General features: G+C 37.0%; 1 protein-coding gene across 3 annotated transcripts in view; it reads left to right on the top strand.

Moving 5' to 3' along the window:
* The window catches only part of TLK1 (tousled like kinase 1), a 173422-nt gene that overhangs the window by 43569 nt on the left and 114053 nt on the right, over window positions 1–15800 (top strand). For 2 of the 3 annotated variants that reach the window (XM_054476994.2, XM_063648302.1), the window contains exon 2: window positions 2619–2737. In XM_054476994.2, the coding sequence (XP_054332969.1) occupies window positions 2619–2737 (119 nt within the window). Of the gene's footprint in view, window positions 1–2618; window positions 2738–15800 lie in introns of those variants that run through there. The other variant, XM_054476997.2, reaches the window with a different exon arrangement.

The following is a 15800-nucleotide window of genomic DNA, read 5'->3' as shown; positions in this document are numbered from 1 at the left end:
TTGCCCATTTTTTAATTGGGTTTTTTTTTTGTTATTGAGTTGTAGAAGTTGTTTATATATTCTGGATATCAATCCTTTATCAGATATATAATTTTCAGATATTTTTTCCATTCTGTGGGTTGCCATCTCACTCTGTTGATTGTGTCCTTTTAGGCACAAAAGTTTTTAATTTTGATGAAGTCCAACTTACCTATTTTCCTTCCTTCCTTTTTTTTTTTTTTTTTCCCCTGACTTGAGTCCCACTCTGTCGCCCAGGCTGGAGTGCAGTGGTACAACCTTGGTTCACTGCAGCCCTTGCCTCCTGGGTTCAGGTGATTCTCTTGCGTCAGCCTCCTGAGTAGCAGAGATTACAGGCACACACCACCACGCTCGGCTAATTTTTTTGTATTTTTAGTAGAGATGTTTAGTAGAGTTGTTGGCCAGGCTAGTCTCGAACTGCTGAGCTCAAGTGATCTGCCAGCCTCAGCCTCCCAAAGTGCTGGGATTTCAGGCATGAGCCACTGCACCTGGCCCTATTTTTTCTTTAGTTGCCTTTGCTTTTGGTGTTAGATCAAAGAAACCATTGCTAAATTCAGTGCCACGAAGCTTTATCTATATGTTTTCTTCTAAGAGTTAGAAAGTTTTAGGTCTTATATTCAGGCATTTGATCCATTTTGAGTTAATTTTTTATATGGTTAAAGTAAGGATCCAACTCAATTTATTTGCATGTGGATATCCAGTTTTCCCTGCACCATTTGTTGAAAAGACTGATCTTTCTCCACTGAATGGTGTTGGTGTTCTTACTGAAAATCATTTCACGTGAGGGTTTATTTTCTGGTCTCCCTGTTTTATCCCATTGCTCTCTATATATGTCTGTCTTTATGCCAGTACCATATTCTTATTTTAAAAATGTGATTTAATGTTTTCAAAATAGTCCTGCGCCAGGGAAGGATTGATAGTTTTTTTATAAAGCAAAACTTCAGTAGATTTTAAGTTTCAGTGCCAAGCTTAAGACTTGGCAGACCTGGCATATAATAGGTGTTTGATTTGAGAATCATGTTTGAAGCCAAAGGAGATCTGAAAAGAAAACAGAAGGCCATGGGGAATATTTGCAGTTAAGAGAGAACAAGAAGGTAGTGGGGGGAACAGGTGTGCTGAATTATGAAAACTGGAACTGTTTATGTTTTTGCTTTGGTTTTTCCTCTCAATAAAGGAATAATATACAGTTTCTGATGTAATAGCAGGAAGAGAAAAAATGGAAGCATTGATACTAAGGATGATATGGTTATAAACCAGTTTAAGGGAAGAATTAAATGATAGTACAGTAAAATTGAAGCTAAGGTAGACTTCTAAAAAGACATAAGTGAGGGCAGAAGGAGACAAGGAGTGAGTAGATGCCAGAGAGGTAGGGTACTTGTGAATACAACATTTCTTGGATGTCAAGAAGGAATGAGGTCAAAAGCAAGTGTTAAAGGCTTTAGCTTTTTAGAGGGATTTACCTCTTTTTTTGAGCTAGAAGAAGTAGACAGAGGAAGGTGTATTTTCAGGTACAGGGATCCAAATAAGCATGAAAGAGTGGCCACCATCCATCTAGTCCTCTGTTCAGGTGAGGATAAAAAGTAAGAAAGGGAATTTCACAAGATAAGATCTATAGGAGTAGTTGTTAACCTTTAGGAGAGGAATGTCAGGATGTGTGGAAGGGGCTAGTATAGTTCAAAAATGTTCCTCAAGTCATTCTGGATTCTGGTAATATCCTTACCTGCTCCCTTTGAGAGCCATTCATTTATGTCACTTCTGGGGTTTTTGTTAGAAGAGAATTAGCAGACATAGATAAAGTAATTTTTAAGAATTTGTTTGAACTTCATCTAGAATTTGGAGTGCTTTAGTCTGTGTAATAACAATAACGTCAGGGTGTTAGATTTTTCCCCTTGATTTCCAAGGTGGTTTAATAATAGTGTTACTTCAGTCATCTGTGTGTATGGTAAACGTGTCTGTGTTTCATTTACCTGATGGAAACTTAAAACTATCAACTGTACAAAAAATCTTAAGGATTGTGACAATAATAAAACTGTTCTTTATAGTTTAAAATGTAGTTAGTTATATAAGATACATAAAAAATAATTAAGTGGTAATGTCGCATAGTTACAATTCTGAGTATGCTTAGAATAGGGAGATTACATTAGGAGAATAGTATTTTTTAAACTATGGACCCATGGTCCATTGTTGGTTTATGAAATCAATTTAATTGCTATTTACTAGTGTCACCTCACCTTTTTTTAAGTGGACTAGAATAGGCTAGAAAATAGATGTTGTACAGGACTCTTACTACTGCGTTGCAGTAAGATTTGGTATTCTGTGAAACTTTTAAATATATGAATGTTTGTAACTGTGTACTAAATTAGATGGAAAATGTATTTCTTCTGTGAGTTGCAGCCAAAAGTGTTGGAAATCCATTGTAGGATGTTTTGATAAGTTGATGTGTACATTTAAAAATAAAGTCTCTCAATTTTGTCTGCTTGTAGCATTCATTCCTAAATTTTTAACATCTTAACTAATCACATATATATATTTGTGTGTGTAAGTATAAAGTATACACACATACATATATATGTGTACATGTATTTTTTTTTTCTTAATAGGTGCAATGGATGAGCTTCATAGTCTGGATCCAAGAAGGCAAGAGTTATTGGAAGCTAGATTTACTGGAGTTGCAAGTGGGAGCACTGGAAGTACGGGCAGTTGCAGTGTTGGAGCTAAAGTGAGCAAAATTCTCGTCTTTATTTGACAGTCTTTCTATTAAATGATCTAAAATAGTATGTAAAGGATTCCTACATACGTGCTTAACAGCAAATGTAACTTTTATAATGGGTAGAATAAGATCAATGTTCATAAACGTGTTTTTAATGTAGTATACCATATTTCAGGGGCATTATAATACAGCATAATATGTTTCAGGGATAAAAAGGAGTTTGGTAGATTGTACTGCCTGTCTCCCACTATGTACTTTCTTATCCTGCCTGCCCTTATTATCCATGGTCCTATCTGTACATCTAATCCACTGTTTCTAACTGCTGCATAAAACTTTAATAGTGTATATCTTTTAGGCCGGGAGTCCTCAACCCCTGGGCCAAGGACCAGTACCAGTCCTATTAGTAACCTGGCCGCACAGCAGGAGGTGAGCGGCAGGAGAGTGAGCATTACTGCCTGAGCTCCACCTGTTAGATTCGGCAGCGTTAGATTCTCATAGGAGCATGAACTCTATTGTGAACTGTGCACATGCGAGGGATCCAGGTTGTGCACTCCTTATGAGAATCTAATGCCTGATATGAGGTAGAACAGTTTCATCTCTAAACCATTCCCCACCCAACCTCCACCTTCCCTCTTTTTTCATGGAAAAATTGTCTTCCATGAAACTGATCCTGGGTGCCAAAAAGGTTAGGTATTGCTGTGTTCAGCCTTTCAGTGATAGACCCAGATTGTCTACCTCAAACTGTGATGAGTTTTCATGTACTTGGGCTCTTACGGACCTTTATGACCATTTATTTAGGATGTATTCCCAAGAGCACAATTGCTAGATCATAGGGTATGTATAGACTGAAATTGGATAAATACAAGGTTGCTATTCAGAACAGTTGTACTAATCTGCATTTTCAGCGGAGTGCATGAGTATTTCTGTATTTCCATACCGCAGAAACACTTGACACCATCCACATTCCTCATTTAAGTATAAAATATCTTCTTGTTTTACTTGTACCATCAATTATTTTGAGCATTTCTTCTTTTTTTTTTTTTTTGAAGGAGTCTCACTTTGTCACCCAGGCTGGAGTGCAGTGGCACGATCTTGGCTCACTGCAACCTCCACCTCCCAGGTTAAAGTGATTCTCCTGCCTCAGCCTCCCAAGTAGCTGGGATTACAGGTGCTCACCACCACGCCTGGCTAATTTTTGTATTTTTAGTAGAGACAGGGTTTCACCATGCTGGCCAGGCTGGTCTCGAACTCCTGACCTCAGGTGATCCACCTTGGTCACCTTGGCCTCCCGAAGTGCTGGGATTACAGGCGTGAGCCACCACGCTCGGCCTATTTTGAGCATTGCTTTATATGTTTGTTAGCTTGTTGGGAGTCTTAGAAATTATTTTAATTCTTTGTCTGTTTTTATATTAGTATTACTTTCTTTTTTGAACTGATTTTCCCGTGTTCCATGTATATTCTACATGTTGATTTCTTGTTGACTTCATACATCGTAGGTAACTTCTCCCACTTTGTCATATGTCTCTTACTTTGTTCATGGTCTCTGTTGAACTGGGGTTGTGTGAATTCATAGCACATTGAACTCTCTAAATTTGTTGTAATCAGTCTCACCAATTTTTTGCCTTACGGTTTGTATCTCCAAAGTTTTGACTAACTCTTGGTATTTAACAGAAATAAGCATCACCATTAACCATTTGGGTCAAATAGACCTTTTTGTATTTTCATATTTATAAGTTATTTTACTACTAATTTATAGACACAGGAATAAAAGTATTATGAAAAACAACTTTATTAGATATTTTAATAAGAATTACCTTGTACATCTCTTTGTATCAAGTAAATTTTGGCTCACAAACATAAAAGATCAAAGAGTACTGTGATGTGTCCTTTGAGCATAATGAGGTGGTCCAGAATATGGTTGCAGAATATTATATGATGCAGTCCTTAACTGTGTTTTCTTTTTTTCCTTAGAAATATGTTGTTCAATTCATTGATTCTCGAATTTGAGAAAATTCATCTAGCATTATGTTACCTGATTATGTGAGATTTTACAAATAGTCAATATCACCACCATCAGCTTCAGAGTCTAGACATGCTACTGTTGGTGTTTATATTTTCTGATTCATCTAGTAATTGTAAGATGTATTTCTCTGTCATTTTCTTCTCTTGGCCATCGTGGGTGGAAAATGAAAATTTTTGAATTCTTAGGTGGAGTCAGTGAAAGCTAACATTAGACTACAAAGATGGTATTCTAGTCTTTCAAAAATATTCTTAAAAGTCTGGGCGCGGTGGCTCATGCCTGTAATCCCAGCACTTTGGGAGGCCGAGGTGGGCGGGTCACCTGAGGTCAGGAGTTCAAGACCAGCCTCCACATGGAGAAACCCCGTCTCTACTAAAAATACAAAAAAAAATTAGCTGGGCGTGGTGGTGCATGCCTGTAATCCTAGCTACTCGGGAGGCTGAGGCAGGAGAATTGCTTGAACCTGGGAGACGGAGGTTGCGGTGAGCCAAGATCGCGCCATTGCACTCCAGCCTGGGCAACAAGAGCGAAACTCATTCTCCAAAAAAAAAAAAAAAAAAAAAATTCTTAAAAGATGAAGCAAGATGAAAGATGATGCAGTACTTGAAAGATAATGGAAGGCAAGAAGAAAACTGAAAGATGATTTATTTTGCTATTGCACCATCCTTTTAGGTTATTAAATCTGTATTTTTCTATTGTTTCCATAACAAACTGAGTAAACTTAGGAGTTTAAGACAACGCAAATTTATTATAGTTTTGTAGGTTAGAAGTCTGTTACTAGTTTTATGGGCTAAAATCAAGGTGTTTATAGGACTGTAATCCTTTTTGGAGGCTCAAGGGGAGGATGAGTTTCCTTGCCTTTTTTAGTTTCTTTCTTCTTCTTCTTCTTTTTTTTTTTTTTTTTCCCCCTCTGAGACAGGATCTCACTCTATCACTCAGGCTGGAGTGCAGTGGCATGATCTCGGCTCACTGCACCTTCTGCCTCCTGAGGTCAGGGGATCCTCCCACCTTAGCCTCCCCAGTAGCTGGCAGTACAGGTGCGTGCCACCGTGCCCGGCTAATTTTTGTATTTTTAGTAGTGAAGAGGTTTCACCTTGTTGCCCAGGCTGGTCTTGAACACCTGGGCTCAGGTGATTTGCCCACCTCGGCCTCCCAAAGTGTTGGAATACAGGTGTGAACCACTGCACTAGGCCACCTTTTTTAGTTTCTAGAGGCTGCTATATTCTTTGGCTTGGCTATTCCTCCAGTTTCAAAGCCAGCAACAGCCCATCTCCTTGACCATTCTTCCAAAGTCATGTCTCCCTCTGACAACAGTCTGGAAAGGTTGGGCCTCTACTTTTATGTACTCATGTGATTAGATTACACCAACCCAAATAATCTGGGATAATCTCCCCAATTCAAAAGCCTTACCCTTAATCACTTCTGCAAACTCCTTTTTTTGGCCATGTAAGGTAACATAGTCACAGGCTCTGGAGTTTAGGGTGTGTGTATCATTGGCGAAATTATTCTGCCTACCATACACCATCATTCTTCATTTTTTTCTTTGATTTTTTATTTTTTTTTTTAGTATAGTTGGGAATAATTGATGAAAATAATAAGTAATGATGAAGTAATTCCTAGTATGTGATAAATTCAAAATATAGGAAAAATAAGATACGTAAGATTCCATAATATATTTTAGATTTATGAAAGGGTCCATTTGACATCTGGTAATTGCAAGATGGAATGAGTTTTATTGTATTAACAATAAATATAATTTTTGTTTTTTGGATGATCCCTAAGAAAGAATAAAAGTCCTCAAATATCAGTCTTTACAAATAGTTAGAATGGCTCAAAAAAGAAATTCAAAAACTAGAATTTGATCTCGTAGACCTTGATGGTATTCTAATTAAATACTGCTGCTCCATCCCTGGGCCATAAAGATATTCTACAGTTTCTGTTATTAATTTTATAGGTTTACTATCATACTTGCTCTTTAATCCGTCTAGGGTCCACCTTTTATATGATATTGGTAGTGATCCAGTTTTATTTTTCTCCATCTAGTGAACAAGTTTTCTCCACAGTTCTTCTTAAATCATCTTTTTTTAAATTGATTTGTGATGCCATCTTTATCATACATATGACTTACATAATTAACACATATATGATTTACATATATATGATAAGTATATGTGGGCCGGGTGTGGTGGCTCATGCTTGTAATCCCAGCACTTTGGGAGGCTGAGGCTGGTGGATCACTTGAGATCAGTAGTTCAAGACTAGCCTGGTGAACATGGTGGAACCCCATCTCTACTAAAAAATACAAAAAATTAGCTGGGCATGGTGGCAGGTGCCTGTAATCCCAGCTACTCAGGAGGCTGAGGCAGGAGAATTGCTTGAACCCAGGAGATGGAGGTTGCAGTGAGCCGAGATGGTGCCATTGCACTCCAGCCTGGGTGACAAGAGTGAGACTCTGTCTCAAAAAAAAAAAAAGTATATGTATGTGGTTGCCATGTATATATAATATGTAGGTTTGTCTCTGAAATGTCTCTGATGTTCCAGTGATCTGTGTTCTTGTGCTCCAATATCACATTAAAAATACTATCGTGTTTTGGTATGTCTTTTTTATATGGTAGAGTAAAATCTCTCGTTTACTCTTTTTCTAGGGTTGACTTTGTTCTTTATGGATCTTTAGTCCTTCATAAAATTTAAGCATCTCTATATTCTTGATAGCATTTGGGAATTCTTCTATTATAGCTTTTTTTGTGTCTTTTTCCTTAAAATATTCAAATGTAATTTTAATTTTGAACGCATTCAATTTGTAGGTTAGGGACTACTAGCATCTTTGTAAGATTAGGTTATCCTATTTAAGTACATGAAATGTCTCCCTGTTTATTCAGTTCTCCCCATGGACTTCTTAGGAATTTTCGGCTGTTAGATCCTTTAAAGTTTGTCGTTAATCTTTTTTTAATTATATTTTCTGGTTGATTTTTGCTGGCTTAGGATGCTTTTAATTTTTATAGTTTGGTCTTGTATCTGGCAGTCTTGCTGTTGTTCTCTTTTATTGGTTGTAATGGTTTGTTCTGTAGATTTATTTAAGGGAAATAATTATCTTCCAAAAATGATAGTTTAATCTCTTATACCTTAAATACATATTTTTTCCTTATCTTGGTCATGACATTGAATGCTGTGTCTTGTTCTTGCTCTAAAAGAGGAATTGTCTGAAGTTTCTTCATTAAGTGTAATGTTTGCTCTAGGTTTCGAGTATATAACTGCCCAAATTAAAGAAGAACCTTTCTATTCCTGGTTAGTTAAGGAGATTTTGTTTGTTTTAAAAATTATAAATAGTTTTGAACTTATAAAAGTCTTTTTTCAGTGTTGATTAAAAGACTCAGATTTTTCTCCTTTGGATTATTAATATGATAATTTAATAGAGTCTTAAAATGTTGAACCTTGTTTGTATTTCTGGGATAAACCATACTTGATATGATATACTATTTAAAAAACATTCATCAGGCCAGGCGTGGTGGCTCACACCTGTAATCCCAGCACTTTGGGAGGCCGAAGTGGGCGGATCACGAGGTAAGGAGTTTGAGACCAGCCTGGCCAATATGGTAAAACCCTGTCTCTAGTAAAAATACAAAAATTAGCTGGGCATGGTGGCGTTTGCCTGTAGTCCCAGCTACTTGGGAGGCTGAGGCAGGAGAATTGCTTGAACTCGGCAGGTGGAGGTTGCAGTGCGCCAAGATCATGCCACTGCACTCCAGCCTGGGCCACAGAGCAAGACTCTGTCTCCAGAAAAACCAAAAACAAACAAACAAACAAAAAACCCTACCATTTATTGGATTTAATACATGATTAATTATTTAGGATTTTTACATATATGCTTTAAGAGAAATAAATGTGCCAGCTGGAAGAATGTAGTTCAGTGAGTTTTGACAAATATATATACACTCATGTAATCTACATTCCTTTTAAGATACAGAACATTTTCATTACCCTACCATATCTGTTTTATAATTCACTATGACATTAGCCTCACAAAATGAACTGGGCCCCTTTCACTATTTTTAGTTTTTTCAGCATCCTGTATGTGATAGGAAATGTTCATGAGAATATGAGTAGACATGTAAAACTGTCTTGGCCTGGAGCTTGTTCAGAATGGTGCCTTTTTTTTTTTTTTGAATACAGAGTCTCACTTTGTCGCCCAGGCTGGAGTGCAGGGGTGTGATCTCCGCTCACTGCAACCTATGCCTCCCAGGCTCAAGCAGTCCCTCTATCTCAGCCTCCCAAGTAGCTGGGACTATAGGCACTTGCACAATGACATTCGGCTGGTTTTTTGTTGTTGCTGGACTTTTTTTGTGGAGACCAGGTTTTACCATGTACCCAGACTGGTCTCAAACTCTTGACTCAAGTGATCCACCTGTCTTGGCATCCCAAAGTGCTGGAATTACAGGTGTGAGCCACTGTGCTCAGCCAGGGAGATCTTTTACTGTGATTTTAATTTCTTTAATATTTATTTAGTTCATTAATTCATTTCATGTAAGCTTTTAAACTTATTAGTATATAGTTATAATACTTTAAAAACCTCCTTTGTTATTTTCTTTCTTCATATTCTCCTTTTCTATTCATTCTTGCCAGAGCTTTGTTTAACGAATATTTCAAATAAACAAATTTTTGTTTTAATTTTTTTCACTGTTTTTTTCTTCTCCCTTTTCCACAGTGATTTCTGCCTTCATAATTTACTTGTTATTTTGGATTTGCTTCTGTGGCTCTTCTTCCAGCTATTGAGTTGAATGTTTAGTTTATTTACTTGTATATAGAAATAATTAACGTACAGTAAAATGCATAGCTCTTATGTGTTCAGTTATGGGACTTTCTCCCCATGGTTTTTATTAAGGTATAATTATCAATTAGTAAAATTACCCTTTTTTACTATATAGTTCTGTTGTAAGATTTGACAGATGTATATAATTGTGTAACCACCATCACAATTAAGGTATTAAATAGTTTATTTTGCCAAAATATTTTCCCATACCCCTTTGTAGTCACCTCCTCTAGGTTGCCTCTGGCAACCACTGATCTGTTTTCTGTTCTTTTAGTTTAGGTTTTTAAGAAATGCTGTATAAATGGATACATATTGCAATATGTACCTTTTTGAGTCTGGCTTCTTTTAATTTAGCATAATGCATTCATTTGAGATTGATCCATGTTGTTGGATGTTTGACCCTTTTGAATACTAAATAGTATTCTGCTGTATGAAGATAACCACTTCTTTTTAGTCCATTTTCTGTTTTTTTATTTTTTTGAAACAGTCTTGCTCTGTCGCCCAACTGGAGTGCAGTGGCACAATCTTAGCTCACTGCAACCTCCACTTCCCAGGTTCAAGTGATTCTTCTGCCTCAGCCTCCCAAGTAGCTGAGATTACAGGCATGTGCCACCATGCCCAGCTAATTTTTGTATTTTTAGTAGAGAAGGGGTTTCACCCTGTTGGTCAGGCTGGTCTCAACTCCTGACCTCAAGTAATATGCCTGCCTTGGCTTCCCAAAGTGCTGGCATTACAGGCATGAGCCACCACGCCTGGCCTTTTTAGTCCATTTTCTAGATGAGGAACATTTGTGTTGTTTCCAGTGTTTTGATAATTAGGAATAAAGGTATTATAACCATTCACGTATTCCCCCCTCTTAGATTTGGAAATTGTTCAGTGTAAATACCCCACAAAACAAAATATGGAACACTTCCATCCCTCCAGAGAGTTTTCTTCTGCCCCTTTCCAGTCAGTTCCCTCTTGTCAAACCCTTTCCCCCAACCCTTATCTAATTTCTGTCACTACAGATTAGTTCTGCCTGTACTTGGATTCCATATACAGTAAATGAAAGTATGCAGTATATTCTTTTGTATCTGACATCCTTTATTTAACATAGTGTTTTTGAGATTTATCCAGGTTGTTGCTGTTTTAGTAGTTAATTCTTTTTGTTGCTGAATAGAATTCCACTGTATGGATATACCACAGTTATGCATTTAGTAGAGTGGTATTTGGATGTTTTCATTTTGCCTGTTATGAGTAAGGTTACAATAAACATTTTGGTACAAATGTTTTGGTAACATGTTTTCATTTCTCTTGGGAAGATACTTAGCTGGATAGATGAATATTTTACTTGATAAGAAACTGCCAGATTTCCAAAGTGTTTGTACCTGTGTAAGAACTTTGGTTGTTCTGCATTCTCCCTGACATTTTGTTGTGATTCTTTTTCATTTTAGTGTAGTGGGTGTGAAGTAATACCAGCTCGTTTATTTTAACTTTTCTTGTTTCTTGATTAATGCTGTCCCTCCAAGAACTGCTGTAACTGTTCCATAAGTTTTGATGGGTGCTATTTTAATTAATGTTCAGATCTGTATATTTCATAATTTCCTTTGTTTCCTTTTTAACACAAGGGTTATTAATATAGGATATTTTGAGCTATCTTTTTGTTGTGGATTTTCAATCTGTTGCATTACAGTTGTAAAGTAGTTTGTATGACATCAGTCCCTGACAACAGTCCCTGAATGTGCCTTACTTTAGAAATATTTCATATCTAATAGCTGTTAATTGTATTTGTTCAGATCTTAGATATCTCCTTGCATTGTCAACTTGGTGTATCTTTTTCTGAGAGGTATTAAAATATTTAACTGATGATTTATGTATTTCTACTTGCTGTTCATTTGTTTTTGCTTGATATATTTTGAGGCAGTATTTTTACATGTGTATCTCTTGTTCTATTCTGTTTATGACTGTATACTACTTACTGTTAACTTTAGCTTTCTTTTGGTTTATATTTGTTTTAGGTATATGGTTTTCTATTTTATTTTTGCTCTTTTTAAGTGTGTTTCTTGGGGCTGGGAGTAGTGGCTCATGCCTGTAATCCCAGCACTTTGGGAGGCCGGGGCAGGTGGATCACTCGAGCCCAGGAGTTCGAGACCAGCCTGGGCAACATGACGAAACCCTATCTCTACAAAACATTAGCCGGGCATGGTGGTGCCCACCTGTGGTCCCAGCTTCTTGGGAGGCTGAGTTGGGAGGATTACTTGAGCTCAGGGGGTTGAGGCTGCAGTGAGCTGAGATCATGCTACTTCACTCCAGCCTGGACGACAGAGTGAGACCCTGTCTCATTTAAAAAAAAAAAAAAAAAAAATTAAATGCATTTCTTGTAGACAGCATATGTTTTTTGATACAATAGGAACATTCGACTCTCTTAAATGGTGAGTTTTGTTTATTACATTTTTTGTAATTGTTATTTTCTGACTTGGTTCTGCCATTTATTGCTTAATGTCTTCTTCTTGTACTTTACATGTTTTCCATTGGACAAATGAATTTTTTTCCTGATGTTTTAAAGTTACATATTCTATTGTAGTGTTATAATGACAGTATACTCAGTATAGTGTATGGTATATGAGTATAGAGTGTCATTATAACACTAAAAATGCTCTCTCAAACTGCATTCCTGTGGATTTTTTCCCCTTAAAATTTTTATTACTTTTTACTTTGAAAATAATCTATACCTATAGATAAGTTGAAAGTGTAGTATAAAGAATGCCATCATATTCTTTATCTAGATTTAAAAGATGTAAACAGTTTTGCTTAATTTGTGTTCATGTACCTCTTTACCGTCTCTCTCTGGTATTGCTGTGGTCTCCTGGCTGCTGTTTTGTTTTTTTTTTTTTTGAGAGAGGGGTTTCACTCTGTCACCCAGGCTGGAGTGCGGTGACACAATCTCGGCTCACTGCAGACTCTGCCTCCCAGGCTCAAGTGATACTCTTGCCTAAGCCTCCTGAGTAGCTTGGATAGGCAAGTGCCACCATGCCTGGCTAAGTTTTTTGTATTTTTTTTAGAGATGAGTCTCACCATGTTGCCCAGGCTGGCATTTAACTCCTGGGCTCAAGCAGTCCGCCCACGTCGGCCTCCCAGAATGCTGGAATTACAGGCCTGAGCCACTGCGCCTGGCCAGCTCCTTTTTTTATTCAGTTGTTGTAATTCATTATTGTCTTTGAAATTCAAATTGTCCCAAATTTGGCCAGTGGAAACTCCTTCACATGGTCACTGTAGAGATCTTTTATCAGTCTTTGGTTTTCAGACACAAGACATTTCTGGCTTACCTCGGAGTCCTTTTCTGCATTGAATATGAGCAGACATTCTCCAAGGATTCCTGTTTCATTTTAATGAAGAATGGTACTTAGGAACCAACATCTAGGTGCTAGTTATGCTTGTTGTTATAATACATAATAGTCTCTTAGAAGAATGCCAGCTAATGTAGAATCAGAACACTCACCATTTGACATCCCCAATATAATTATTGATTAAGGCAAGGATCATATGTTTTCCATTGGACATTTACATTTAGTAAAATGTTTTCAAGAGCAGTATACTTACAGAGTCCTAATGTTTTACCCCATAGATTAGTTATTACAAAAGAGAAATGTGTTTAAAATAGACACCATTTCTCACCACCATAATAAGCAAGATCAGACTTTTCATTGGCATATTATCTCAGAGAATCTGACATTGTATGTGCCTCCTAAGGTGGTGCAGTAGGAGTTACACAAATCACCTCTGTTTTTAATGCTGGAAATATTTGATTTGAATTTAGTCATGAGACAATACTCCTGGGACACTGCTAGACAACTGGCCTGGACTCATCAAAGTATTCGGTGTCTTGAAGAACAAAGAGAGGTAAATGGAATTGTTGTAGATGGGATGAGGCTAAAGAGACATAGCAATCAGATGTAGTGTGTGAATCTGAATCCTGATTTGCACCTGGACTGGAGGAAAACAGTTATAAAGGACATTTTTGTGACAATAGGGGAAATTCAAGTATTAGGTATATGTTGGATGAAGATACTGAATTAATGTTGGTTTTACTCTTTTGTCTTTTGAGTAAGTTGTAATTTTAAAAATTCATTTAAGAACAAATATAGGTGAAGCTACAGAATGTATGACAGTTGTGACCAATGACTCCTGTAATGTTTAGAGTGATGATGATAATGTGCTTGTGAGATGCAGTATTATTAGGTAGGCAAATTTTAATGATAGTAGCATCAAGAGTTTGTAATTTGGAAGTAAAAACATTCAAGGATCAAATTGCTGGTAGCAACAGTGCTCTAGCAGAGAGGGTCGGGGAGAAAGGTAAATACATTATCTAGGAGTATTGATTTTTCTAGAGAAAAATAGAGCAGTATATTTGCCAGCAGCAAGAAAGTAAGCACAAGCAACAGATACTGTACATACAACTTTCATTTTTTGTTTTTCTGCTTTTATTGTTTTTAATTGATAGAGTAATTGTACATATTTATGGAGTACAGTGTGATATTACACGTAGAGACAATGTATAATGATCAGATCAGGGTAACTAGCATATTTGTCACCTCAAACATTTATCATTTCTTTGTGAAGGGAACATTCAAAATTTGCTCTTCCAGCTATTTGAAGATATACAATAAATTGTTGTTAATTATAGTCTTCCTATAGTGCTATAGAACACTAGGACTTACTCTTCCTATCCAGCTGTACTTCTATATTCATTAATCAACTGTTGGCTGTCCCCTCCCGCCTACTCTTCCCTACCTCTATTCTGCTTTCTACTTATAAGATCAGCCTTTTTGGTTTCTGCATATGAGTGAGAACATGCAGTATTTATCTTTCTGTGCCTGGCTAATTTCACTTAACAATGTCCTCCAAGCTCATCAGTGTTGCTGTGAATGAGAGAAATTTTTTTAATGGTGAAATAATATTCCATTGTGTATGTATACCACATTTTCTTTATCCATTTGTCTGTTGATGGACACTTAGATTGATTCCATACTTCAGCTATTATGAATCATGTTACAGTAAACATGGGAATGCAGATATCTCTTCAGCATACTGATTTCCTTTCCTTTGTGTATACCCAGTAGTAGGATTGCTGGATCATATGGTAGTTCTATCTTTTTTTAAGGAACCTCCATATTTTTTTCCATAATGGCTATACTAATTCGCACGTCCACCAACAGTGTAGGAGGATTTCCCTTTCTCTGCATCCTTGCTAGTATTTGTTATTTTTTGTCTTTTTTTTTTTTTTTTTTTTTGAGACGGAGTCTTGCTCTTTCGCCAGGCTGGAGTGCAGTGGCGCAGTCTCGGGGCTTACTGCAACCTCCACCTCCCGGTTTCAAGCAATTCTTCTGCCTCAGCCTCCTGAGTAGCTGGGACTACAGGCACACGCCACCACTCTCATCTAATTTTTGTATTTTTAGTAGAGATTGGGGTTTCACCATGTTGGCCAGGCTGGTCTCAAACTCGTGACCTCAAGTGATCCGCCCGCCTCAGCCTCCCAAAATGCTGGGATTACAGGCGTGAGCCACTGCGCCCAGCCAAGCATTTTTTAAATATACCTGTTAAAATTTCTATGGTTTTTGTATGGTTACTTCTTTCAAGAGATGTCTTTGCCCATTTTTAGATTGCATTATTTATTGTTTTGCTGTTCAGTTGTTTGAGTTCCTTGTAAATTCTGGATATTAATCCCTTCTCAGATGAATAGTTTACAAATCACTTTCTTCCATTCTGCAGGTTGTCTCTTCACTCTATGATTGTTTCCTTTGCTGTGAAGAAGCTTTTTAGTTTGAGAAAATACCGTTTGTCTATTTTTGCTTTTGTTGCCTGTGCTTTTGAGATCTTCTTCATAAAATCTTAACCTAGACCAATGCCCTGAAGTGTTTCCTCTAAGGTTTTTTCTAGTAGTTTCATAGTTTTGGATCTTACATTTAAATCTTTAACCCATTTTGAGTTGATTTTTGTATACAGTGAGAGACGGGCTAGTTTCATTTTTCTGCATATGGATATCCAGTTTTTAATGTTCCCAGTGCCTTTGTCGAAGATTAGTTGGCCATAAATTTATAGATTTATTTCTGGGTTCTATTCTGTTCCATTGATCTGTGTCTGTTACACAAAATCAACATACAAAAAGTAGTAGCATTTCTATACACCAACAATGAACTAGCAGAAAAAGAAGTCAAGAAAGCAATCCCTGGCTGGGAGCAGTGGCTTACGCCTGTAATCCCAGCACT

This window comes from Pongo pygmaeus, chromosome 11 (genome assembly GCF_028885625.2).
Source record: "Pongo pygmaeus isolate AG05252 chromosome 11, NHGRI_mPonPyg2-v2.0_pri, whole genome shotgun sequence".
NCBI lineage: Eukaryota > Metazoa > Chordata > Mammalia > Primates > Hominidae > Pongo > Pongo pygmaeus.
The sequence above is the reverse complement of the archived record's forward strand: the minus strand, read 5'-3'. Positions and strand labels throughout refer to the sequence as shown.